This window comes from Drosophila rhopaloa, unplaced genomic scaffold (genome assembly GCF_018152115.1).
Source record: "Drosophila rhopaloa isolate 14029-0021.01 unplaced genomic scaffold, ASM1815211v1 contig_115, whole genome shotgun sequence".
Lineage (NCBI taxonomy): Eukaryota > Metazoa > Arthropoda > Insecta > Diptera > Drosophilidae > Drosophila > Drosophila rhopaloa.
The window spans coordinates 18,137,519-18,165,209 of record NW_025334990.1 but is presented as its reverse complement, the minus strand read 5'-3'; the positions used below and the strand labels follow the sequence as shown (position 1 = coordinate 18,165,209).

General features: G+C 43.1%; 4 protein-coding genes across 7 annotated transcripts; all 4 read left to right on the top strand.

Moving 5' to 3' along the window:
* The first annotated feature begins 333 nt into the window (after positions 1-333).
* LOC108039622 lies at positions 334-7,139 on the top strand. The gene is made up of 13 exons (XM_017116675.2): positions 334-626; positions 1,549-1,783; positions 1,841-1,991; positions 2,052-2,308; positions 2,369-2,645; positions 2,844-3,144; positions 3,201-3,739; positions 5,022-5,284; positions 5,356-5,497; positions 5,547-5,803; positions 5,869-6,145; positions 6,202-6,505; positions 6,557-7,139. The coding sequence occupies exons 2-13, from the start codon at positions 1,560-1,562 to the stop codon at positions 7,123-7,125; spliced, it is 3,561 nt and encodes a 1,186-aa protein (XP_016972164.2). The 5' UTR covers positions 334-626; positions 1,549-1,559; the 3' UTR covers positions 7,126-7,139.
* A 6,321-nt stretch (positions 7,140-13,460) lies between these two features.
* LOC108039644 (protein starmaker) lies at positions 13,461-20,337 on the top strand. Of its 4 annotated transcripts, none has more exons than XM_017116707.2 (4): positions 13,461-14,335; positions 16,992-17,367; positions 17,782-17,931; positions 19,072-20,337. In XM_017116707.2, exons 1-4 carry the CDS (start codon positions 14,284-14,286, stop codon positions 20,000-20,002), a joined length of 1,509 nt encoding a protein of 502 aa, XP_016972196.1. In that variant the 5' UTR covers positions 13,461-14,283; the 3' UTR covers positions 20,003-20,337. The 4 variants fall into 4 exon arrangements, with proteins under 4 accessions (XP_016972196.1, XP_016972195.1, XP_016972198.1 ...); XM_017116706.2 differs by having other exon boundaries at positions 13,468-14,335; positions 17,779-17,931; XM_017116709.2 differs by lacking the exon at positions 19,072-20,337 and having other exon boundaries at positions 13,668-14,335; positions 17,782-18,344.
* A 1,371-nt stretch (positions 20,338-21,708) lies between these two features.
* Positions 21,709-22,071, top strand: LOC108039621. Its single transcript, XM_017116674.2, has 2 exons — positions 21,709-21,834; positions 21,934-22,071. Exons 1-2 carry the CDS (start codon positions 21,739-21,741, stop codon positions 22,069-22,071), a joined length of 234 nt encoding a protein of 77 aa, XP_016972163.1. The 5' UTR covers positions 21,709-21,738.
* Positions 22,072-24,427: 2,356 nt separating this feature from the next.
* On the top strand, positions 24,428-26,224 carry LOC108039646 (procathepsin L). The gene is made up of 4 exons (XM_017116715.1): positions 24,428-24,529; positions 24,717-24,968; positions 25,030-25,238; positions 25,306-26,224. Exons 2-4 carry the CDS (start codon positions 24,723-24,725, stop codon positions 26,009-26,011), a joined length of 1,161 nt encoding a protein of 386 aa, XP_016972204.1. The 5' UTR covers positions 24,428-24,529; positions 24,717-24,722; the 3' UTR covers positions 26,012-26,224.
* Positions 26,225-27,691: the final 1,467 nt, after the last annotated feature.

Here is a 27,691-nt window from a genome sequence, read left to right as displayed (position 1 = left end):
TGAAAAGTCCAAAAATTATTTAAGCGATAACATGAGAGCTCGATTTGACCTACGATTGAAAGTTGATAACAAAGTCTCCAATCCATGCGATAGTCTACGTTGCGTTACGTTACGTATACGTAACGTTGCCCCAGAGAGAGGAGACTTTCTGGAGAGAATCTCCGCTGCCGCTGAGATGCTGTTTCGCCAGTTGATCCAAACGGATACCCATACTCCATGTGAGGCACTTGCTCTCGTGTGCCGGCGAATGGAATCGACACCAAAATAATTAATAATAAAAATACGAGTAGCGCTGCGAGCGCTTTGCAGAAGACGGGGAGAAGTTAGTGCGATTATAGACATCGGTGGCAAAGGTTGTTTTAATTTCCTGTGCAAAAACTGCTGTGCAACTGGAACTGATCTTGATTTCAGTTCTGTGAATTGCACAACACAATTAACATTTATTGCTGTTCGTTGGTAGCAATAACTAGCTTTTAGTGGAACGAAAAGGTGTCACAAGTGTTGATAAAATTTACTTTTAATTGTGGCCGGAGGAAAGTTGTGGTTGGAATTATTATATAGAAACTTTACATAGCCGACATCAATAATTATACTAAGTGATTCCCCGAATCACGATTCAGAAAAAGGTTCTTATTTGCGGTGTAATTTATTAATGTTATTTTTAAATAGCACAATTTGCATTAAAACGTCCAATTTTCAAAATTGGTTTTCTTTTTTTGTACACATACATTCAAAGTTCAATGTTAGCTTTTTATATATATTCGCCAATTTTCGGAATACTTTTGAGTTGATTTCATTTATTATATTAATAATTATTTTTGAGTTAAGCCATTTTTGGCAATTGCAGTTTTCGGCAACCAAAACTCTTGTGTGTGAAAATATTACAAGAAACAGGCGATGATTGCTACTATCCAGATTGTTTTCTTTATCAAAATTCTTGCAGTTAGTTGTTTTTCTGGCAAACTGCACATGCGGTTTTTCGAAACCATCAAGATGATCATCCCAAAATTTGGTTTTGCCCTCCAGATCGAACTGATATTTAACGAGCTCCGCGAAATGTTTTATTGCTGGGGGGTTTTTTTGACGACTCAGAGCTCAAGTGATATTTACTTTATAATTAATTAGGTTTAAATGGGAGCAACACAACGCTTGAGTGAAATATATTGTTTTTTTCGCAATTGTTTGTGCATTGAATTCTGTGTTGCCGTATATGGAAAGATAATTTTTCACTCGTAACTATTATTTATTTCTGCTGATGCTAGGGAAAACTCGAAACCGAACATGAAGTTTTGTTTGTCATTTGAGTAATTGTTGTATCTTTTTAGTTCAGACAGTCGCTATTCCGACTGACAAATACCCGACACTACGTAAAGCTTGGAATAAAGTACTTATTCAAGATAATGAGTTCGTTGTGCTTAAACGTTTTTTATTTCTGTCGTAAAGGAATGAAAAACTCTAGGCGTTCATAAAGATAGTTGCAATAGATTAATCAAATGTTTATGGATGAGTTATTCCAAAGCTAATTGATATTTCAACTGTCATCTGCAGTTGAATTAAAGATGCGGTCTTGCTGGCTTCCCCAGATCTTCACGATCCTTTTGGTGCACTTGGTGCATGCCAATCCTACTCCAACCCATCCCAAAGTGGCCACCGAGTTCATCATCCTGCACAATAATGATATGCACGCCCGATTCGAGCAGACGAGTGTGAATAGTGGCACTTGCTCTCCGGAGGATGCAAATTCGAATAAATGCTATGGAGGATTCGCGAGGGTGGCCTACGAGTAAGTCAGAAAAACCAAAAAAAGTAACTCCTAATTAAATGAGATCCACTATTTCAGGGTTCGGAAGTATCGAAAGGAGGCGAAGGAGGGTGGAACTTCCGTACTGTATCTAAATGCTGGTGACACCTACACCGGAACCGCTTGGTTTACTATCTTTAAGGACAAGATCGCCAGTGCTTTCCTCAACAAATTACAACCCGATGCTGTGGTAGGTCTACTCTCCCTTATTTCTCTGGAAAAATATCCAAAACTTGTCTTTCATTTAAAGTCCCTGGGCAACCACGAATTTGATGAAAAAGTCGAGGGTCTGATACCCTTCCTTAACGAGGTCAACTTCCCTGTATTGGCCTGCAACCTCGATCTGAGCCAGGTTCCCCAACTGAAGGCCACCAAGCACCTGGCCCACTCCGCCATTCTGGAGGCCAATGGCACGAGGATAGGAATCATTGGTTACTTGACCCCAGACACCAAAAAACTTACTGTTGTTAACGGTGTTGAGTTCAACGAAGAGGTGGAGTCCATCAAGTGAGTGGCTGAATCACCTCAATCAACTTGAGCTAATCCCAAATATTTATTTTCACTTAGTGCTGAGGCCAAGAAATTAAAAGCCCAGGGCATCAAAATCATCATTGCCTTGGGTCATTCGGGTTATTTGAAGGACCGCGAGATAGCCCAGAACTGTCCGGATGTGGACATCGTGATTGGTGGTCATACGAACACCTTCCTCCACTCCGGCGCCCAGCCGGATGCAGAAGGCATCGAAGGACCCTATCCGACGATGGTCAAACAAAGGAGTGGCAAGGAGGTTCCGGTGGTGCAGGCCTATGCCTATACTAAATACCTGGGAAAACTTCATGTGCAGGTAAGGACTATGTCACACATTTTGTTATAATTTTTTTTTTTTTTTCGTTTTTTTGTGTAGTGTCAAATTATTTCTAATTAAAAGGGGAAAGGAAATTTTACAAATACATATATAATATGTGAAAAGTGATACTATATGATTTTACACTACATTTCATTGCAATCTCTTTGCTAACCCCTATTAAATTCGCATTTCCAGTTTGATGCCGAAGGCAACCTCATTAAATGGGATGGTGCTCCCATCCTGCTAAACGCCTCAGTGGGTCAGGAGCAGGATCTCCTGGATCTGCTGGAGGTCTACCGTCCGAATGTCACTAGTCTGGAGAAGTCGGTCGTTGGGCACTCCAAGGTTTATCTGGAGGGACGCAAGACGGTTTGCCGGGCAGAGGAGTGTAACCTGGGCAACCTGGTGGCCGATGCCATGGTGTTCAGTCGGCTTACGGAGGAGCAGGGTGGTGATTTCTGGACGGATGCTGCCATTTGCTTAATGCAGGGAGGAGGTAGGCGGTAAATACTCAGTTGTATGAAAGAGCATAACGCTTCGTGTATTCTTCAGGCATTCGTAGCTCCATTGAGAAGCGATCAGATGGCTCCATCACCGAAAACGACCTCCTCTCCGTTCTGCCCTGGGGAAATGCTCTCTTTATGGTGCCCATGACGGGAAAGTCTCTGCGACGAGCTCTGGAGCACGGAGCCTCCTTGAGGGGCAAGGACTCGGACGGCGGCTTCCTGCAGGTGTCCGGCATCCATGTGGTCCTCAATCCCAGCAAGCCAGAGGGTCACCGTGTGGTCTCCGTGCAGGTTCGATGTGCCGCCTGCCAAGTTCCCACCTACAGCGATCTGAATGATACCGCCGTCTACAACGTTGTTGTGGGAGAGTTCTTGTTGGGCGGTGGCGATGGTCATATAATCAAAGATCCAGCCCACCACCCACAGCGCATGAAGAATAACGATAGGGAAGCGGTTCTCCAATATCTGAAGCAACGGGAGTATGTTTATCCCGAGATCGAGGGTCGCATCGTTTTGATCAATTCAGCCAGTGGACTAATGGGCTCGGCAGTTCTGCTGGTTATCTCCTCCCTCCTGATTAAAAGCCTTAACTAAAGTTAGATCATAGACCAACTTTTAAGGTGTCCAGTTTTGAATCCTTAGATGTAGTATTCGACCTTTAATATTTGTCTATAAAAGCCAAAGTGCCACACTTAATTTACCTCGAAGTTTTAATAAATAACAATAAATTTGTATTTTAAACGTTTTTCAGTTTAATATATAGTAATTTAAAATAAATAATTACAAGAAAGGAATTATATACCCTTGCAGTTATTACAAAACTATGAGCTCAAAGAATTTGGTCGACTAAAATCGATTTTTTGAAATATGAATAGCTCAATCATTGGCCCATTTTTGCCCACTTTTTTTTGTTTGCAAACCGTTAGTTTTAAAAATATGGAATCCTTGAAAATTTTCGAACTTTTTCAAAAACATTAAAGTAGACTTTTTCAAATTTTTTTTTTTAACATATTTGCCTACAAATATGACCATGTTTGCCCATCTCCTAACAAGTAAGAATAAAAAAATCGTTTGCCCACCTCTTAAAACAGGCGTTTTAACATAAATCGGGGACAAACATATTTTTGTAAAAAATGCTATTTTTAAATACTTTTGCTCAGCCAAGCGTGCAGAATCTATAAAACTATTTTATTTTACTGGAATCACTTGTTATCCGACCAATTTGATTGTAGTTTGACATAAAAATATGGTTCCTTTTCGCTTTCATAAAAAATTCGAGATTAAATTTAGCGAATATTTGGGAAGAATAGGTTTTCATAAAAGCAAAAAGGGAAACCATAACTGATAACAAGTGATTCCAGTTAAATAAACCATGAAATAATTTTATTTTATTTTCCTGGAATCACTTGCTATCAGCCCAATTTGATTGCAATTTGATATAAAAATAAATTACATGGTTTCTTTTCGCTTTCTAACTTTACAAACACCAAAGTTATGGCATTTCCGATCAATTAGTTATATGGCGGCTATAGGATATAGGCCGATCCTTATGAAATTTGGTAGGTCGGATTGATTGGCCAAAAATAAAACAGACAGACCCGACATGGCTAGATCGACTCTCCTGGTGATGCTGATCAAGAATATATGTACTTTATAGGGTCGGAAATGTCTCCATCACTGCGTTGCAAACTTTTGACTGAAATTATAATACCCTCTGCAAGGGTATAAAAATATTTCAACTCACAGTTTTACATAAAGGGAATTGGATGTTTGCTTACAACCAACCACCAAACTGAACAGAGTGAAGCATAGTTTTAGGGTAACCCAAGACTGATCTCTCAGCAATCCCAAAAGTAGGCATTTCCAGACAGATCTGAATTTTTTTTTATTACTTACCTTACACATTTGGCTATACTTTTTGAATTTAAGAGAAATGTTTAAGCAGCGGACTGTTGACCTTTTGTTGATCCTGACTTTTCTGGACTGGATCAGTGGATTCAAGTTGACCCTACTACACACCAATGACATGCACTCGTGGTATGACCCCATTTCGATAAAACGTGGAAAATGCAAGTCTGGCGACGATGAGAAGGGACTCTGCTTCGGGGGATTTGGACGCGTGGCCAGTGTGTATGTTGCCCCAAGATCAGTGTCTTCAATGCATGATCCTTATGATACTTTTTTCATGTTCTTTGTTTAAGGGTTGAGGAAGCCAGGAGGTCGGGAACTGCTCCTGTTCTTTATCTAAACGGCGGCGATTCTTTCCAGGGTACTCCTTGGTTTTCGGTTTATCGTGGCAAGATGGTGGCCCAAATGCTAAATATGTTGGCTCCCGATGCCATGGTAGATATTTAATTAATCTCGAGTTATTTAGCTAAAGAACAACCCGCAGACCCTGGGAGTTCACGAGCTCGATGATGGAACTGCTGCCCTGGCCGAATTTTTAGATATTATTAATTTCCCGGTGGTCAGTTGCAATATAAACTTGAAGAGGGAACCCAAACTTGCGGAGAAAAATAAACTAGTGAAATCTACGGTTATAAAGAAGGGTAATCGTAGGATCGGCATTGTGGGTTATATAAGAACGGATACCAAGGAGCGTACTCAGCCCAACAACGTGATATACAAGCAAGAGGTGTCCGCTATAAAGTAAGAAAGAATATATATTATATTTAATTTAATTCACCCCAAACACACAACTCCCCTTCTTTTAGCATAGAGACCAAGAAGCTGCTGGAACTGGGAATCAATATAATCATTGCCTTGGGTCATTCGGGCTATGAAAAGGATAGGGAGATTGCCAAGCGTTGTCCAGATGTGGACGTAGTAGTGGGTGGTCAGTCGCACACTTTTCTGTACACCGGCAAAGCTCCGAGTAATGATGTTCCAGAAGGTCCCTATCCTACAATAGTGGTCAAGCCTGATGGTCGGAGGGTTCCTGTTGTCCAGGCCTACGCTTATACCAAATATATGGGAAACCTTTCGCTAGAAGTATGGTACTCGCATCTAAATCGGTTCTAACTTCCCAATCCCTCTCTGTTTTTCAGTTCGACAAAGGTGGTAATCTGCTGAGTTTCAAGGGAAAACCCATTTTATTGGACAACCACTTTCAGCCCAGAAAAGATGTGCAGAATTTTCTGGCTAAGTATCGCGAGGTGATCGACGATATGGAGCGCCATGTGGTGGGCACAACCTCGGTCTATTTGAATGGCGATAGAAAAAGCTGCGGCTTTGGGGAGTGCAACTTTGGTAACTTAATTGCAGATAGCTTTGTTTATGCCCGGGTGCTGGAAACCATGACGGACAGAAGTTCCTGGACAGATGCCCCCATAGGGATCATTAATGCAGGAGGTGAGTGATTGTATCTTGGTTCGTGATAAATCTTCCCTAAACGAATCCTAGCCATTAGAGCATCCATCGATCCCGGGGAAACGGGAGTCATCACCGAGGCTGATGTGGTGAGTGTACTTCCGTTTAGCCACGATATGTTCTACACTCGGATCAGTGGCAACCAGCTGATGAAGGCGTTGGAGCACTCGGCCCAATTGCGGAGCAAGCAGGTGACCGGTGCCTTCCTTCAGGTTTCGGGACTTCGGCTCAAGTTCAACCACAGTCGACCGAACGGCGAAAGGATCACCGAGATCAAGGCCCTGTGCTCCGCCTGCCAGATTCCCCACTACGAGAACGTTGAGACCGATAAATATTACGGCGTGATACTCACCTCCTTTCTGTTGAACGGCGGCGAGGGATACAGTTTCATCGATACCAAGCGCCCGGAAGTCCAAAATCTGACCATCCTTGACCGCATGGCGCTCATCCGATATCTGCAGGAGCACAAGGTCGTCTATCCGGAACGGGAGGACCGCCAAATGCCGCAGGAGAAGCACCTGTCCAACTCGAGTTGCAACTTGCTGATTGAACCCCTCCTGCTACTCACCTTTTTGTACTTTCGTCACCGTGTCTTCGAGTAAATGCGAAATGGAAAAGAAAACGACCTGCCTCTCCATGGGGCATCATTATCATTAACATTCGCTTTCTGTTTTTCTCACTGAGCAATCGCTCAGAACACAGATCAGCGATTAAGTGTGTTCTGAGCAGTGACCTTTTCTATACAAACAAAAGTGCCTGAGATCATACTTGTACATGTTAGTTAGTCTTGACAACAGAGATTTGATTATTTTGAGCGATTAGCTTGCGAGCTTTAGAATTTCGTGAATTCCAATTAAGTTTTGGGGTTTAATTCTCTATAGATTTTATTTAAATATATGTGATCCAGAAGGATCAATCTTAGGGTGCTCTGTGTTCAGATTACAATCAAGAGGATTCACCAATAGGAATCCTGAATAGTCCTGATATTAGTATTGTTTATACATTTTAGACAAACACAATTTAAGTTTTCAAAGACTAATCGTGCCATCGCCCAACAGCATTTCTGACTTTGACTGATCATATGGCCAGGTGCTACCAGCATGACTCCACTTCTGTGGCTTTCCGTAATTGCCTGCCAAATGAAGGCTACCAATCGGCATTTGTATCTGTATCGGTATCTCGGTCTTGGGGCTCTGGTCTCTTGGTCTCTGGTCTAGAGTCTCCGGGCTTCTGGTCTCGTTCTCGGCTGTCTTCTGCTGGTGCTAAGCACTATTAAATTCCCCATGGTTAGGCTTTTCATGAGAAGTTCACGGCGCACCGACCCCGCCGACCTCTGCCCACATAATAGTCATCAAGCTCGTGTTTGCCGCCCCTGCATCGCCGTTTCCCCTCGATTCCCCTCGGGCTCCAGCCGTTCGCCGTTGGCCATTGGCTTTAGCTTTGGCTTTGGCTTTGGCTTTGGCCCCAATGTCTGCTACTGGCGGCGTGTTCCAGCTTCACAGCCAGCTCCAGCTCCATCTCCAGCTCCAGCTCCAGCTCCAGGCTGCTGCTGTCGTGAGAAGCACATACACATCATGGATATGCACACACATTGCATCCACATCCGCATCCACATCCACATCCATGCCCAACTCGATCGTAGGCGACACAAACACAATCTGCTGTCGGCATTTGGCCACAGAAATGAGTGCACTGAGGGAAAATAATAGATTATTGTTTCAAGAACTTTTGTATACATAAGAATTGTAAGTTACGTATTACCATTGCTAACATTTCATCTCTTGATTATCCTGTAAAGATTTTTCAATAGAATAAACTAGTTTGTGCAAAATGGTTTATATTTTTATTTAAGTGATCTTAAAATTAGCAATGTTATTTATTGATCATCAAAAGAGTAGTTATTAATATCCATTTATTTTGTTTGCAGGTGTTTTTAAAGGTTTTGCTATTTTAAAAACGTAATATTGCTGTGATTTTGTAATGGATGTTTAATTAACAATAGACGCCCTTTCTTTGATTGACATAAAAGACATTTAAGTTGGTAGAAGGGCTGTGGTGTAGGGGTTCTTACGGAAAAGTTAGGCATTAAACATGAGCGGAACTTTCCCAGTCTTTTCTCTCTGTGGGTGGAAGGTGGTGGAGGGGTGGGAAAAGGGGCGGGTCAGCGGGAGCTGGCATGTAATTATGTGGCCCCATATACCGCGTCTGGGGTTCGGACAGCGGTCAAGTGCAGAATCGGGCACTTTGCGCGGCACCACGCTACAGTCGGCACCTGGTACTCGGCTATCAGTCATTCAGTTAGTCATGGCTCAGAGAGGTTCTTGAACCCATCCACACCCACATCCACATCCACTCCCGCATGAAGGTTGGCAGTGGCATTTCAATTTCGCAAATGAACCCCACTCACTGCCCGTTCTAACTTGGCCATAATCTTTTGGCCGGGCGGTGTGTCTGCACATAAAAGTCTACTTCCGTCTTTCTTTCATTTCATTTCTATTCGATTCCCTTCATTAAGAATGCTTCTTGGTTTCCTGCTCATTGCTCGTACCCACTCCTCTACCCACTCTTTAAGTTCAAGCTCCAACCGTTTAGGTCTAATGGCCGTATTAGCGACATGAGAATAGGAGAAGATCGCGCGCCATTTGTTCGGGCATTACCAGCGATCCGGGTATCTGGCATCTGTTCTATATCGAATTGAGACATGGGAATCGCTGTGTGTTGGGGAAATGGAAGTGGAAGCAGATCATGCATGGGTCAATGAGTTGCGCGACTCACAAATTAGTGGAAATCATCCGAGAACCCGCGCCGAAGTCCCCCCGAGATGTGAGTTTCGTGTTGATGCGGTTAGGTTGCCATTGTTGCCAGTTATTCCTGTTGTTGTGCTTTTTTCGGTCGTGATTTTGTTGCCCAGTTCGCCAGAAACGTTGAATTGGCTTCACCTTTTGACATGGAATCTGAAATGACGTGAAGCAACAGCCGAAGGAAGAGCAGCTCCTCCTCCATGGTCCTCTTCGTTGTCCCCAATTCTTCCTCATCCGCTTTGATTGCCAGTTAGCCATCGCCATCTTAGCCCCATCCAAATCCAAGCCTCCATCCTCCATCCTCCGGCCAGTGCTCATTTGGTTTCGTTTCTCGTTTCGTTTCAGCTTCATTGCGCTGTGATCGAAATTATTTACCGTTGATATGGTTATGGTCAAGGCGAACGGGCAAGAATCAGACGAAGAAGGCCAATTGCTAGGAGGTGGGAGGATCATTGGGTTACCATGTTTTCCCCTTTCTTTGGTCCAAACAATGATTTAAAAGCAATAAAAACGGCAGTTTGCTTGGAAAATTAGAAGATCATGTGAAACCATATTTAATTTCTTTTTGAACACATTAGTATTAGTCGACATTAACTGCATTCATCTATTTTATAAACATATTTTTAAAGCTTAAAAACGTTTAGTTTTGGAATTCTTTCAACTTGAACTTGTTCACGTCAGCTTATCTTAGTCTTATACGCCCCATCTGCTCTATAATTTCGCATACGAAAGACCTGGAAAACATTTATTGAAAACCTGGCATTCATTTGTGCATATTTTAATAAGTTTATTATAAATGCACATGACTCATGGCAGTCGAAAGGGGGAGTGGGAATCGGACATGAATTTATGCATGAACGGATGGGATAGGATGGGTTGGACTAGGATCGGATCGGATTGGATTGGAGTGGAGGGGAGTGGATTGGATGGGTCCTGATCGGTTTGCTGATCATGTTCCTGCTATTTTGTGGGCTGGGCCCTCACGACAGTTGTGCCAAGTGTGTGTGAATGTGTGTGTTCAATGTGACCCCCGATCCAAATGCTGATGACCTTCGTACCGCCAAGGACACTCACCCAATGCCACTCGGGCCATCCGATCACAAAGATATTCTAATTAGAACGCAGGCAAGTGGAAATGTGCGAAGTCCGCCTCAAAAGAATATCTCAGTGTCATTTCTCAGGCCGCGAAACCCGATTCACATTAATCCTTTGATCCCAAGCGGAAAAAGTGTGTATTAGTGCTCCAACTCCTGGTTGCTCTTCTACACAGAAAAAAATGTCGATATGCATGTCTCCATTTTTCAAAACATTATCATGGTTAAGCTTGTAAGATTCTTTCAAATTCAGATGGTTATCTCAGAAAGCTAGTTAAATAAACTACATTGTAATGCATCTAAGTCACAGCTTAATAACTTTTTTGTTTTTTTATTGATATAAAATTGGATCCTCCTTTATCTCTATTTCTTTCTGTACACTTTAAGCTAGATGCCTTGTCCATGTCGTCATCATCAGCATCATCGCTAAACTTGACGCCAAAATGGATGTGGATACACAGGAGCAACACGCACACACTCACGCACACAGGGGCAAAGCAGAGCAAAGAGGACGAAAGGAGAGGGAAGGAAGGAGGGGGAAAGCCAAAGAGGCAACCAAAGTCCGTTGGCAAAAACCAAAGTCGAGGATTTCTACCAAAAGGCGAATTAAATTCCTCAATCTGGTGCCGAGTTTATTTTTAGACGAAAAACAACAAGCAACAGGAACAAGAACAGCAACTAGCAATGAAATGGGAACAGGAGGTGGGGCAGGAAGAGGAAGAGTAGGGGGAGGCGGCCAGAATAAGAAGAAGAAGACGACAGCGACGACGCCAGTAACACCCATACACAGGAAAAAACCACGCAGAGATTGTTTGAAATGTTTCACAAGTAAAATCAAATTCAAAATATATATAGCCTGAATAGCCTATCTCATTTTAAGGATACATTATCCTGACACTTATTATTTATTACACTTAGATAATTTTAATGAGATAGTAGGAAGAGAAATTTATGTAATATTTAAAATTGATTGAAAACTTTACCGAATTAAGGCACAAATGTATTTTTTTCCCAGTGCAACACCACACACAAATACAAATGGTGAGGATCAAAAGATCAAGCTAAGAAGAAGCAGCCTCAGCCGCGAGTATAGATGGATGAATGCTGTTAAAGGCGAAGGCCATCCAACAGCCGCCCCACCCCCTCCCCCTTTTCCGCCGCATCCTTATGGAAAATCCAGATTGCAAGGAGTCCGACTAGCAGCCGCGTCGGTCACATTAAGCTCCACTGTGCGTCGCTGTCGCAGTCAAAGTCGACGTCCACCCGGCGGCAGTTTTACCAATAAAAAGCCAGCCCAAACGAAGGGCCAAAATCTTGGTGCGTTGTACTTGCGATAGAATTTTCGATTGCAATGGGCACGCACAGGTTTTTAGCTGCACCACCCAAACCACCGATCCAGCAACCTCCACATCCTCCACCGTCCAACTGGGAAATTGCGGCCAATTCATTTCCCATGACTGTTAATCACTTCGCCAACGCGTACATAATTATAGCCTGCGACCGTCGATCGAGCGATGTGACCAATGGGATTAACTATTGGTGAAGCTAGAATTAAGCCTGAATTAAATACAAGTGATAAAGGGAGTTCTCCACAAGCCGTTGAAGCAGGGATAAATTATCGATACCTACATAATGGCACAATAACAGTTGGTGTCAAAAATAAAAAGATTATGAGTCGTTTAAATAATAAAGTATTGTCAGTAATAACGTGCAATTTGTTCAATCAATATTAAGATAAATATCTGTCCTTAAATCATTGATTTAAAATATCTGATCTTAAATAATTTTATAAAAGTAAGATGCTAAATCTAGTTTTTCCCGGTGTAAAGTCCTCTATTTCAGTCCTACGTTTCTAATTGGTGGCCAATTTCTTCTAATCCACTTAAAACTTTCGGTTATTAATAATCATTAAACCAATATTTATCCTTCACCAAGTTCTAAGGTTAATTATAAAGCTCCAAGCCAGAAGCCTAAAACAGAGAGGGAGAAGCCAAGAAGATGCCTTTAATTACACATGCACACATTTATCATATTTTTCGGTGGACGGAGGTGGAAAAAAGAGGGAGTGTAAGTTCGTGTTTTGTGGCTGGCACCCGCAGAAAAAAGAAAAATTGTCAAAATGCAAAGCAGAAGATCATTATTACATTTCACGCTTCCAGCAAAAATAAGTAAAAGAGCCAACTGAAAACTGAAAACCGCAGAAAGCGGCGAGTTCCACGGGCGACTCTTCGTCGCGATAGCGTACCAAATTAATGGAAATGGAACCACATTGCGTTGGGTTCATGGAAGTGGAAGCGGGGCAGTGGGGGTGGGTCTGCATAGGGGGCTTCGGCCGCAGGGAGGGGGAGGGGGTAAGAACGTGCAGCGAGCCCTTCAGGTAAGACTGTAGCGAAGACGAGGAAAGAGCAGCAGAAAGAACCTAAAACCAAAGCGTCGTTGTGGGAGAAAGAATAAAACTAACAATGGACTGCGATGACTCCGAGGACGCCGACGTCGGCAGCGCAGTCGGCCGCGGCTCCGACTCCCATTGGAATGATGACGGCTACGTGCAGTGAGTTTATAGGTGTTAGTAGGCACTGGGAAAAAAACCAGCTATGTACCTATCTCAAAGTTTCCCAACCCGTTGTATCTATTGAATACAACTCGTAAACTCGGGCTTCCCCAACTTGTTTTATTTTTAAAAGGCAGTAGGGTCTACCTCGCAGTATGGAAATAATTTTATTGTAAAGCGAAGACTACCAGTATCTAGTAAAACAAAATCTAAATAAAGTTTATTACAATCATTTTTGTTATTGAGATTCCAATAACTCTACATTGTATCTGTTAGATACCATATCGATTTAAGACCAAGTAAAGTATGTCACAATAAGTATTAAGTGCGGAAACATGCTTTAAGACTGCTTTTTAAAGTGATTTCAAATTACCCAAACTTGTTTTCATCTTAGCAACGCTGTAACCTTTTGTAGATTAATTAAATATAAATATGGTTTTGGGATTACATCTAAATTAAAACTTGAAATCAAATAATTTGTATCTTAAAATTGTTTTATCGAATTTCTCTCCGTGCATTGATATTTCGGTTTGGGCCCGCTTTTGTGTGCCTTTGGTTTATTGCGCTCTTTGTCTAGCACTGACTTTGGCTCACACACACCACGGCCAACAGGAAGAACTCACACACACGCACACACACACACGCACGCAGAGCGAGGCCAATTTCCAATCACATCCATGAAATAAGCAAATAGTTGGTTCTGTCCGATTCGGCTATTTCTTCTTTCTTTTCTTTTCTTTACCACGGTCTTTTCCCGTTTCCAGCCAGCGATTTCCTTCTTAAGCTAACTGCTTTCGGCACCAGCCGACATTTACCAGCGCTAACTTGGCCAGAACAGAAGCTCGGCGGATCTAAAACTTCCAATTACCAATTCCAATTTCGGGATCCAAGGATTAACACACAAGTCGCTGCCTCCAAATCTGTATCTGTATCCGTATCTGCTTGTTTAAGTGTGAGTGTACCTGGAAGAGGAAACTGGAACTGGAATCGTTGACGTTCTGGAAGCAGCGAGTCTGATCGTTGTTGTTCTTGGCTTCTTCGGCTTCTTGGCTTCCCATTCCATTCCATTCCCGATTCCCGACTTCTTGGCGGACATTCGCGGCTGCGTGATATTGGCCTGATCAGTTGAGCGATCAGTCGACGACGAAGGCTTGCAGTGAACGCGACGTGAAGTGCTGAACTCCAAACTCCAAACTCCAGACTCTCTTTTAGAGCCACCTCGAACGCGCGAATCCCATTCGTATTCCCCGATCGTCGCCAGTGGCAATCAGAAAGTGCTCCGCGCTCCCAACAATCGAACAAACCGAAGGAAAGATGGCCAAAATCGTTCTCTTCTGCCTGCTGAGCCTCTTGGCATGCGCTGCAGGTTAGTAAACTCACTGAATTTGATTGATTACCCTGCAGGAATTCCCAATTTTAAATTTTGTCGGTCCTGAAAATGATTTTCTAAGTGTTTACAAGACTTTTGGTTAATTTTATTTGTTTGGGTGTTCTATTAAAAGGATGCCTACTTGAAAGGGATTTTAATGAAGTTCTCACTAGGATTTTCGAGACGAAACCTTTGTTAATAAAAGTTTTGTTATGTTCTTTAAAGTTTTCAAGAGAATTATGCATAAGTTACAAGTTTTAAAAAAGCCGTTCAACATTTTCGGACATTACTATTCGGATATTTATTGGAAAACTCCTAGACATTATTATAAATGTTAATTCAGGTATTAGAGTTTGGCTTGAATTCTTAATTTAATTAATTAAAATCCCTGTATTTGTTCAAATATAATGACATTAAATTTTCTAAGTAACTAATAAACAAAGAACTCCAATTTCTTTATTTTTAGTTTAAAGTGTTCTTTTAATTGCAAAGAATCTTAGAAAAAGACATACAACATTTAGACTATTTGTATAAGAGCAGACCTTGTTTAAAAGCCAACCAAATTAAGCTTGTTCTCAGAACTTGAAAAGATGGAATAATTAAGTTTTTGTCCGCCGTTTCTCTAAATGCCTTGCTAATTGGCGGCTTACCTCTGTCCATCAATGATAATTCAATCTCCAAGAAACCTCTGTTATTACTTCAACCCTCTCCCATTTAACAAGTAAACAAAAGAAGTTCCACAGAACTGCAAAAAATTATCCAGCCAAGCCAAGCCTGAAAAACGAGGAAAGAAAGAGATTCCGGCGAACCGAACGTTGCATTCCCATCATTATTTTCGAATCAGAGTCGCAGTCATTAAGCCTGCTCGGTGTTTTGCATCGATTCTCCGGTCTTCAGTTCTCCTCTCATCGATTACCCACCAGAATTGTTACCGTTCCCGTTCCCGATTCCACCGAACAGGCTTTTTATCAATTTCCCTCTGCTTATCCCAGTCGCCATCTCCATTATAATGATTTGACTGCTAACTGGCCGGAGGGATGTTAGGTGCCAACAAATAACTAGACTTAGCCGCATCCTCCGGCAATGGCATCAGCGTCCCCATCAGAGTCCCGGCAAACACTACCATTGACTTTGACTGCATCATTAGAGACGTGCTAGATTCGCGATCTATCGCTGGCCAAGCGTAATTACCTTCGGAAATTATGGTGCTCGAGAGCTGCAGGGAACTTGGGTTCTTCGGTTCTCTGGTTCTGCTCTGTGTTGCCCAATTATGGGGTTACCTGTCCCGATCCCGATTCCTATCCCGATTCCTATCCCAATACCGATCCCGATCCCGATCCCGATCTTGGTCTCCAAGTCGAATTCACGTCCAGAGTCAGTGTCAAATTAACTGCAAGTGGAACGGGGCTCGTTATCTTCTGGCTAAGTGGCGAGAACTATCTTCCACTTCGAATCCGATTTAGTTTCGCCGTCGAGCTGGATTCATTTGGGGGAATTAATGATTGAATTGAATCTGATCCCCTGAGCTCCAATCTAAAATTGCCCCATTAAAATGAAATTTAAGAATTTCTTCTCCCCATCATGGCGTGGTCATTATTCTTATTAGGCAGATGGAAATCTCAGCTCGTCAGTCGCATAATAAATTCCCCCGAAATCTTTTCATTCATAAATCTTCGCCACGACTCGTCTATCATCAGTCTGATCGGGCAAAGACTTTGACTTGGCTTCGTGTGTGTCTTGCATTTAAATCGCCGGAAATAATTTCATATACGAGCAGAGTACACACTGGGTGATGTGTGTGTGCTCAAACACTGAAACTCTCTTGATGTCTAGGCCCCTGCCTATATGTTCCATATCCCATATCCCATATCCAATGTCCATCCACGACAAGTGCCATAAATGGCCAAGTGTCCAAGAGGGTTCGTTGAGTCAGTGGGAAAACAAAGTACTGGTATTTGTGTTTATCTTTTGAGCCGCTTTGTAAGGGCCAACACACACACACATGGTTTTGTGTACACAGATACTTTTCGAGAGGGCCAAGATCTTTGTCCCTCGGCTACCTGTTGCCCCGATCCCGAACCCGAACCCGAATCCAAACTCAAAGTCACTGTCATCTTGCATTGTTTCCAGCATCGCAGACTTCTCTTCGCTTTACTTTACTTCTCGGGTCAGCGATTACATAAGATTCTTCTCTTCGTCTCCATTTCGGGCTGACCAGCGGGCTAATTAATGTCATCAGCACCTTGATTCCCCATTTCGGATTTCGTGTAATTAGCTACCAGAGGTCAGGGACCGCATAAATGCTCCTGGTCATCATCATCATCATCATGAATCACGCGTCCAATTTAGGGGGTCCAAAGTTTTGTTCTTCGTTTTTATGGAGTGGGGCCGAAAACGATGGCTAGCCACTTTTTTGGTAATCCCATTTAATGATGTTTCTGCGATTACGCATGCGATGTCCGCAGTTGAAACCGTTACCGTTTTCGCTGTCTCGGTTACGCATTGCGATTCCAATTGCGTTCGGAATCCACAAATATAGGTGGGTTCGTTCACCTATTGTGAACTTGGCTAATAGTTTGCTCATCTTCGGTTTTACCAGAAAAAAGTATAGAATTGGTTCATGAACTTTAAACATTTTCTGTTATTGCATCAGGTCAACGCATCACGACGATCCACCTGGACGGAGTGCAGTACTTCATCAGCCGAATGAATCCCTATTCCCCGGAGCTCAACTACTTCCTGGCCTACCAGTACTGCCGTTCCCTGGGCCTGCAACTGGCCTCCTTTGAGACGAAGGAGAAGGCCGAGTCGATGACCACGTATCTGAAGAACGCCGGTTACGGCAACTACGATTTCTGGACCTCCGGCAATCGCCTGGGCACGGGCATGTTCCTATGGATGAGCACTGGTCTGCCGTTCAACGCCACCTTCGACTTCTTCGAGAACTCGGCGGACGCCATTCAGGCCGGTCTGCTCGATCCCGTCGATCATAATAGCAACACCTCTCCCCAGCGCACCGCTCGCGACAGGTAAGTAGTCCTGAACAAATAGTACACAGAGAAGAAATCAATTTGGAACAGATCTAGCTTATCTTTGGCCATAAAAAAGGTAGACAGAATCTAACAGGAAATGTTTACGATAGAATTTATTTGTTTAGTATTTGATATTCCTAGTTCAATTGTACAGTTTAACTGCCATAATGAACTTACAAAAAAAAAAAATATATATATATAGTTTCTTTTTGTATACTTATTATGCTGTCTCGAAATACATATATTGAAAGATATGTTTATAATGTCTAGTCATAAAAGATGACTCTACACTCTACTATTATAGAGACAGTGCAATCTGCCAATGTGATTATTTCTCTGTGTCCTCTGGCCTCCGAACTATACCCATCTACATCGATATCCTTTTTCTCCCCGTAATCCAATCTACAGCAGCAGTGGCGCCGAGAAGGGATGCGTGATCCTGAAGCAGCCCACGCTCAAGTGGATGCCCGAGGACTGCTCGGCCGTGAAGGACTTCATCTGCGAGCAGACCCGCTGCTACTACTACAACTACGGCAGCATCCCCGTCTCGTCGGCGCAGGGGTAAGGACACTTGACCGCGGAGCCACTCCACACAACTCCACAACTCCACACAACCACACGCAAATCGAACAGATATTAAGAGCACTGATTGGAGGAGGAACTAAGAATATTGATAATGCAATAAACAAATTATGCTATAATTAACGTTAATTAATTCGCTATACGAGCTGCCCTCCAGTGGCAATTAAACAAATGTCCCTAATTAAGTAAAAAAACACACGTATTTATACCAGATATGAACTAAAACTCGAACAGAACCCAGATCAAGAGATTACGCAAGGATAATGTGATTAAACACAAGTACTTTAGTTGACCACAAACACACACACTCACACATACACACCCACACACACATTGACAGAGTGCGAATCCGATTTCGATTCCCAAAACAGAATTTGCAAAAAGAATGAACAAATAGGTGAGCTAAACCCCAAATCGTAACCAATCTACCATATTTACACACACAACCTATTTGCATATGTACATCTAAAGACTAATGCGACTTCTTACTAACGCCACTCCAAGTTCTATAAACCAAGCCGTAAAAATTGGTTTCAATCCCGATTGAAATTTTTAAGATCTACAAATGTCGACAAAAAGAACATTACCTTGTAGACGCCAATGGGATGACCAAAACAAAGAAAGTTAATGCAATCTCTGATACTGTTTCAAATGCAACACTTAAACAAAACTCAAGGAAAAGCTATTTTCAAAACATAATCATACAGTTTCAAAAGAATCTTTTCGAAAATATCCTTAAAATGTTCGAAACATATTAGTAGAGAAACAAAACAATATTACATGCTGTTATAAAGATTTCAAGTTAGAAATGCCAATATTATGGTATCCGATTTCACCAACTCCCTTGGGATTGCATTGACTTTTGTGTTCTATTCCAAATGAGCGCCAAAAAACGTATTTTGTTTGGTGGTTTGGGGCTTAGCTTCCTTAGATGTTGTATCGCCCTCGTTGCTGTCGTTGTTGTTGATGTTGTCATGATGAATTGTGTTCAACTAACTAACTTTAGGCTAAGCAACTTTCGCACTAACCACGCCCCCGAACCGCCCAGGAATCACACAGAACTTAAATTGAACCTATCTCGTTATTTTGCTTCTGTCTTTCCCATCTCCAAAAACACAGACGTCCCATCACCTCCACCACCCCAAGGACCCCCGCCTCCCTGATGAACCTGCATGTGGCCGCCACCACCACGCCACTGCCCCTGCTGATGTCCACCAGTGGCGCCATGTACACCGCCGCCAAGGCCAAGTCCTCGCCAGCCGTGGGCCACCGCCTGATCGATGACTCCAGCTCCCAGCAGCAGCCATCCTTCATGTCCTTCAAGCTGAACCACGACCGCTCGCTGCCCGACACCGATGCCGCCGATGTGGACGTGGAGGACCAGGAGGCGGATGTGGAGGCCGAGGAGCACGACGACCACGAGGCGGAGGGCGAGGGCGAGGAGGAGCACGAGGGCGACAACTTTGGAGACCATGCCCGCGAGTTGGGCAACGACAGCGATGGCGACATCAAGGAGCACGTGTTCCCCCTGAGCGACAACGAACTGCACCCCGAGATGCACTCCATTGAGGAGGTGCAGCAGCAGTTGCAGCACCAGGATCATGATTCGGGTGCGGATACGGATTCGGATTCGGATGTCGCACCAGCTGCTCCGGCGGCGGAGGAAAACGAGAGTTCGCAGCACGACTCGGAGGCGGATGGGGAGCACGAGCTGGAGGCTGAGGGCGAAACCGAGGCGGAGAACGAGTCGCAGGTGGCTCCCGTTGAGGCCAGCGAACCACTGCCCCTGCCACTGGCCCTGCCCAGCTCCACCGAATCCCCGGCTGCCGCCATCGAGGAGCGCATCAAGCAGATCGCCCAGGACTTCCAGAAGATGGCCAGCTCCCAGGAGCTGCAGCCCAAGGAGGAGCTGACCCCGCAATCCTCCCTGTCGCTCAACGATCTGATACGGACCCTGCGGCCCAACGAGCAGCAGATCATCCCGCAGATCGACTCGGACTACTCCAATGCCATGCGTGTCCTGGGCAAGCCACTGGCGGCCAACAACTAGGCATGTCCTCGCGGACACTAGCCACTAGCCTAAGATGTGTGTGTGTTTGGGTCTGGGGGTCTTCCCACGGGGACCACCGGGTTCCACTGAGGAATGGCCATTTTCGAGAGCCGGCCGGACATGTCCGAAAATGACGCTTCTCTCTGAGGACCTGGTGGCCACCGGATGACCCCGCTGAAATTAACGATCCAGCGAGAGATTAACGGAGCTAAGACATTAATCTATATATAATTATATATGTATTGTATGCTTTAATTGTATGACAACCACCACAAAAAAGGAAACTCTTGATTAATAAACGTAATAAGTAAATAAATTGGTAGTATTTAACAATGGAGATGGCTTAAATCTTTGATGGGCTTAGATGGAGTTTCAGGCTAGGTTCTAAGAACTAAGTTGGCCAAGTTGAATGGACTGTCAATCATACTCGATGTGTTAGTAAAACTCAAACCACTTCCATGGAAAAACCCCCAAAATGATTGGCTCTTAAGTTCCTTTTACCATCATTGGTGAAACAGTAAAATCTCCAATAATAGATTTTAATCCTAAGAACCATCTCCGAAATAACTACTATTATATCTCATAACGGCTCGCTTTCGAGCTTGACCATGGCCTAAGCACAGATCATAAACCAGTCTGGGGGATTTATTTGGCTTAGTCGAAACGAAGATGAAAGCCAATAATAGTAAATTAACTGCTAGGGCTATAAAACTCAAGTGTGAGCCGTGGAATTTTATTGCACTCTACGCTTCACAAAGGCCAGCGGCCAAAGAATAAATAAATTCCTCGGTGGGCTTACATCACGCTGCCCGTGTCCATGTCCGTGTCTGCATTCAAATCTGCAAATCATCTTTCTTAATTTAAAGAGGACTCCGAGACGCAGACGCAGACGCATCACATCAAGTTTTATGTGTGTCGGTCGGTGTCGTTCAACAATTGGATGAAGATGAAGATGGGATGGGATGGGATGGAGATGGAGTTGCGACGTAGACGTACCACGACAACAGCGAGCTCACATTAACCAGAAGATCCAGAAGGGGCCCCTGGCCAAGACCCTTCCCCCATCCCATCCCATCCCAACCCATCCCATTCCGCCTCCTCCTGCCCACCTGCTGCTCCATCCTCGGCTTCATCTCCATCTTCATGTTGAGCTCCACCTTCGCGCATGCGCAGACGAGTGACTTCGTTTGAAGTTCTGTTGACTGATGTTGCGTTGTTGTTGCCCAGAGTGGTTAATGAAAGAAGCACACAGCCATATATACACGCAGTCATACATATATGGTATATGCCAGCAGCAGCAGCAGCAGCAGATGCCAAGACAACCTTGAAATGTATAGCAGGGTCCAACGAACGAATATAAAAAAGGTTCTTTGGTTCTTTGGTTCTCCGGTTCTTGGACTCTTGGCTTTTTTTTTTTCTGCTCCCCAAGACACCAAGACACCAAGAATGGCCGAGAACAGTAAGTAACTGCTAACTGGGAATGCCCCGATACGGATGAATCTCTGGGGGTTTCGGCGGCTCCAGAAAGCAAAAGTGCCCGATGTGAGGGTTATTTTTAAACAGCCAGACTTTCGAGTGCACAAATGATTCAGTTGCGCACACATCCGGAAGTCCAGGAAGTGATTGCTGGAGAAAGTTCCGACTTGGCGGGATTATATAAGGGAATACCGTCGGGATCCAGAATCAGTGCAAGCCAAACAGTTGCCTTGAAAACCATATTACCATTTGAAGTCACGATGAAAGTAATCCTGGTCCTTACCTTTTTGTCCACTTTGGCTCTTTCCCTGGCTCTTCCCCAGGTTGGGCATGGATCTCCAAACGGACCCAGTGGGGTGAGTACCCTATCTCCTTTATGATAATGTTCAACTATTATCTTTTCTTGGTTTTGTTACCATTTACAAATATATTTTTTTGATTTGTGTTTATTCCAGCGCTTTCCTATGACCAGAAACTGGGCATCTCCTCCGATTGATCTGAGCAAGCCCATTATCTTCCTGCCGGAGGCCACGCCCATTCACGAAGCCCAGGAATCGCGAAACGGGCAGATTAGACGTCGCAAGAGCGGATAGATGCCTCCTAGTAATACCTAGAAATTCTAATTGTAGAACTATGCAAAATGTTAAACCCTTTGTGCTAATCTAAAGCAAGTTGACTCGTTATAAAATATATATTATGTTTTGTGTTAATACCATTAAGTCTAATTTGTATAATAATATTGATTAAAAAAATGAAAGTAATCTTGAAGAAAATGGCAATCATTTCAGCTAATATTTCTTAAGTTGGTTATTCAAATTACATTTACTAAGTATTCTAGGTAAAAAAGGATTGTTTCGAACGGGTGTAATACTAAGAATATTCGAACATGCATTTTTGATTTTATTACTTATCATATATTTGATTGTATGTGTAGTAAACATTGTTCGTATTACTTGGATTAACTTAACTTGTCAAGTTCGAAAAAAATCGTGTGTGCCATAATATTTTATTGACATCAATTAAAAACCAGTTTTCGATCGCTTCCGGTCATCTCAAAAACGTTACGTTTTCACAAAATGCATAATATGTGTTAAAATGGGATTAACTGTGCTAATTTAAAGCAATAATTTATGTGCCAATAATGCAATGAATATATTTAAATATAAAACAAGTAAGCCAACACTTAGAGTTTGATTTGATTGTGCTAAATAATCAGTATTCGACTCTCCCCTACATTAAATTTTATTTGAGGCAGTTCAAAATGACACTTTTTTTGATTTATCCGCTCCTGGTATCCTAAGGACTTTTAAGAGGTGAAGGAGGAGTTGGTAGGTTTGGAGGAGCAACAGGACAGGCTTTCACCAAAACTTATCGCACCTGTCGCAGGGTGATAATTGCAACCTTCTCCCCCGGAGACGAGGAGGATATGAAGAAGGTGGTGACTAATAGGGGGTATCCTGTGTTTCTACTATTACGAACTGATTCACTCGATCCTGGTCGTGGGCTACGGATCGAAGAACGTCCTGGATCGTTAAGAACTTTTGGGACGATTCCGCCTTTGCCATTTCATCGCTGAGTGTTTCTATCCTATAGTGTAATTTAATTTTGTGAGGTCGCAAATCGCCTTACATAAATATGACCTGCTTATTGTAGTATTACTTTATTACTTTATAACATTATTGAATTTAAATGACCAATTTTTAAATTACGTACCCATAAAGGGCTAATGGATAGATTAAGATCGAAAGGGAAAGGGTCCCTTGTATCACAGTCGCCAGTCGATCAATTTTCCTAGTGGGCGAGGAAGTGACGGTAACCAAGGAGCAGCTACGTCCGTAGAGGGTCTTCGACCTGACTGAGTTCATCTTGGCTACAATATCATCTTTAAGATTTTAACATTTATTAAAATTCAAATACAAAATATATACACGTCATATAATTTATTTACCTCTATTTTGAAAACATATGTGCCGCTATGCCAACTAAAAATATAAACGTTATAAATATTCACAGTTGCGTTGACATAATTAACCCACAGTCACCTAATTTAGATAACAAACTTGTTTTCCCAGACAGAAGAGGGGATTCCCCAAGGGAAACATCAGCAGAAGTTCATTTATTTACATTTGAAACCCTTCTGCGAATTGGAGATTATAGCCTATTTACTGATAACTCCCGTTTGATGATTACTAATTTGCGTAGATGAAACCATAAATCAAGTGGGATGGAAAATGTTAGTGTGTAAATGGGGCTGGATTCCTAAATGGGGGGCAATAAAAACATAGTCCCAACTCCACCGACCAGAAAGATTGCTGAATTTGCTTGATTTATAATCGGACGGATTAACAAAGATCCTGTCTTAACGGGGTTTTGATTAAGTAGAAACGGAACACAAGCGTGTTCTGTTATTTTAATTATATTTTGCCCCTGTCCGATACAGATTATCTCGTGTAAATTAAATTTTCTTAAATTTAACAACTGGTTTTCGATTTGTTCCGGTTTTTCCTGATCCGAAAGATACGTTATCACAAAGTGCTTGAAAAGGGATAAAAAAAAAGTGATAATTAAAAACGAGATTGAGAATCCGTGCGACAAAATTGCAATGCACCAAAAGGTATAAACACCCAAATGCGTAATCATTGCTGACATAACAGCCAAATAATCAAGATTTATATTCTAATTATTCGTGTATTCGGGTATTCAGTCTTCATCTGGCCGAAACTAGATTTAGTTCTAATTTGTTCAGTGTCCTCCTATATATTCAGTGGCTTCTTGCGTAGCGCTAATGAAGCAAGACGAGTTCCCAAACCACTAAGCGATGATCGCCGGATCGTCGAATCGCACACATTAAAACAGTTATAGCACATATAATCAAGCGACTCGATTTCTGTATAATTCCGAGCCACTGGACTGGGGATTTGTGGACCCGATTGGGTCGGTGGGGGCGAGGTTGGCCAGTTTATAGTCCGAGACCCACTAGTCTAATAGCTATATAAGCTCCGCCCGCCGCTCGAGCCAAAAACATTTGTGTGGCCTGTGTGAACGCGTAAGGTGAGTTTATCGGGATGTACTTGCGATGATGATTCGCTGGAAAAGTAGTGTCTATTACTCAGTTGCATCGATAAGCATCGCGGGCAATCAAGTGCGATTAATAATTAGCAAAGATCTGACGTAACTCGCGGGAGAAACCAGTTGGAACCGCCTCGTCTAACCCATCAATCAATCGTTTCTTTCGCAGATCAGAATGAAGTTTCTGTTGGTTATTCCACTGCTGGTGGCTGCGGTCTCTGGCCAATTTGGCTTCGGCGGTAGACGCGGAGGTGGATTGGGGGGTGGATTGGGGGGTGGATTCGGAGACGGACTGGGGGGAGGACTGGCCGGAGGTCTAACTAATGCAGCAAACGCAATTCAGGGTGCTGCGAGCAACATTGCCAGCGTGGTGCCCAAGGTGCCTCTGCTGTCGAATGTCCAGAGCTTCGGTGACTTCTTGGTGAGTGAAGAGGGATTCCCTAGAGCAATTGGTATACTAAAATGCAGTTTCAATCTGGCAGTCTCAATCTGGTAAGACGTACCTCAACGCCGCCGATCAGGCTCTGCACGAGGGAGCCTTCGCGGCCACCAAGAACCTGGTGGATGCCGGAAACCAGGCCTTCGCCCAAGGAACCGCCACCTTCAAGCAGGCGGTGAACGCCTTCGCCGATCTGACCAACGCCGAGTTCCTGCAGCAGCTGACCGGTTTCAAGCGAAACCCCGCGGCCAAGTGAGTGCCCACATCTCTTCCTCCGGAAGTTGGGATCGTATAACCCATATAACCTTCTGATCCATAGGGCCCGTGCTGCCGCCAGCCTGAAGCAGGTGGAGCTGCCGCCAACCCCCGTTCCGGACTCCTTCGACTGGCGCGAGCACGGAGGCGTCACCCCGGTGAAGTTCCAGGGCACCTGCGGATCCTGCTGGACATTCGCCACCACCGGTGCCATCGAGGGCCACACCTTCCGCAAGACGGGCACGCTGCCCAATCTGTCCGAGCAGAATCTGGTGGACTGCGGTCCGTCGGAGGACTTCGGCCTGAACGGCTGCGACGGCGGCTTCCAGGAGGCCGCCTTCTGCTTCATCGATGAGGTGCAGAAGGGTGTCTCGCAGGCGGAGACCTATCCCTACCTGGACAGAACGGACACGTGCAAGTACGACGACAGCAAGGCCGCAGCCCGAGTCCAAGGATTCGGCGTCATTCCGCCCAAGGACGAGGAGGAGCTGAAGAAGGTGGTGGGCACCTTGGGACCCGTCGCCTGCTCCGTGAACGGCCTGGAGACCCTCAAGAACTACGAGGGCGGCATCTACAACGACAACGAGTGCAACCAGGGCGAGCCCAACCACGCCATCCTGGTCGTGGGCTACGGATCGGAGAACGGCCAGGACTACTGGATCATCAAGAACTCCTGGGACGACACCTGGGGCGAGAAGGGCTACTTCCGCCTGCCGCGCGGCCAGAACTTCTGTTTGATCGCCGATGAGTGCTCGTATCCTGTGGTTTAAGGGGGACCGAAAAATAAACTGGCCAAATCGTTTCCGCTTTTTTAATTAAACAAAACTGACAACCATTAATTAATTTTGGATCAATTTTTGGATATCCTATGCCTGCAATATATTTATCTGCCAAACTGGTTCTATGCAGTTCATTCGCGAAATGTAAAAGCTCTTAACATATGTTAAAATTTCGAATAAAGTTGGAATACCTTGCCGATCGGACGACTATATCTTATAGCTTTCGAAGGAAGAATGGGGGAAAATTAGAGTATATCTCACGGTTTTTTGCCTAATTGATGGTTTTTTTTTAACATTTTATCCATCCCTTGACTACATGTTCTATAGCTGCCTTAAGTATAAATGTAAGGTTATAATGGTTTTAAGATGAAATTTGTTTAAGAAAAAATAAGCAAAGGATAAAAGATTCTAAAGCAACTAGATTCCCACCCACAGTAAAAATGCATAATTAGTTTGTATAAAAAACTTTTTTATTTAATATATAATTTGAGCATCAATATGCGTTAGTTGAAAAAAAAATACAGGAATGCGGAGATCAGGATCAGCATTGTCAAGGAAGTTCCCATGGATAGTTCTGCCGGGTTTCAGTATCGTCTTCAAAGCATCGTCCTTGTTTGCCACCTCACCATCGAAGATTAATATAATGCGCTTACAAGTACTCATAAGTCAACTGAAGATAAGATCCAATTTTCATTACATTATATCCTTCATTAAAATACATACCTAAAACATAAATAAATTGGATTAACAAGTCCCTACCCACAGTAAAAGTTTTGCATAAATAGTATTTATACATTTTTTTTATTTATGAATCGAAATATCTAAATTAAATACAGAAAAGTAGGTAGGAGATCAGAATCAGCATTGTCAGGGAAGTTGCCATGGATATTGGGTCCGAGATTCAGTGTCGTCTTCAAGGATATCCAGGTTTTACCAGTCGCCGTCTCCTTGCTCTCCAGCTCACCAACAAAGAAATATATTAGGCGCTTACCTGCAAGTACTCATAAGTTAGCTATAAATAATAATACTACCATTACCTTATACCTGAAACAGCAATAATAAATTAGTTAAGTTTCTCCTATATAAAATTATTATTATTAGTGTTAAAGTTACCATAAGGTTAAGGTAATATCTTTCTAAATATAAGCACATGGCATTTATTTTATCTAAAAACTAAATACTTTATTTATTTATAATATACATTGTTTTAAATAAAAAATAATCTTATATCATAAAAAAAATTCGTTTTCCTCTGGGATTGTGTTTTAGGGCTTTCAGGTGGGAGAATACATTTTAAATGTTGTAGCTGTGAATGCCACTCGATTTTATAACGAAGTCAACGAGGTATGGCATTCCAACTTGTGGCAATTATTTCCCATGGTTTTGATCAAAAAACCGAAATAAAAGTGGGTTTTTCCGGATCTCCGGATTTTGGCATTTTTGATAAGGGGTTACATCATTAATATTTGCCAAAAATCGACTGATTTGAAATTTTTTAGCTGTGAATGCCATCCGATTGCAAATTTTATAACGAATTCAATGAGGTATGGCATTCCAATATCAGACAATTATTTCCCATGGTTTTGATCAAAAAACCGAAATAAAAGTGGGTTTTTCCGGATCTCCGGATTTTGGCATTTTTGATAAGTTACATCATTAATATTTGCCAGA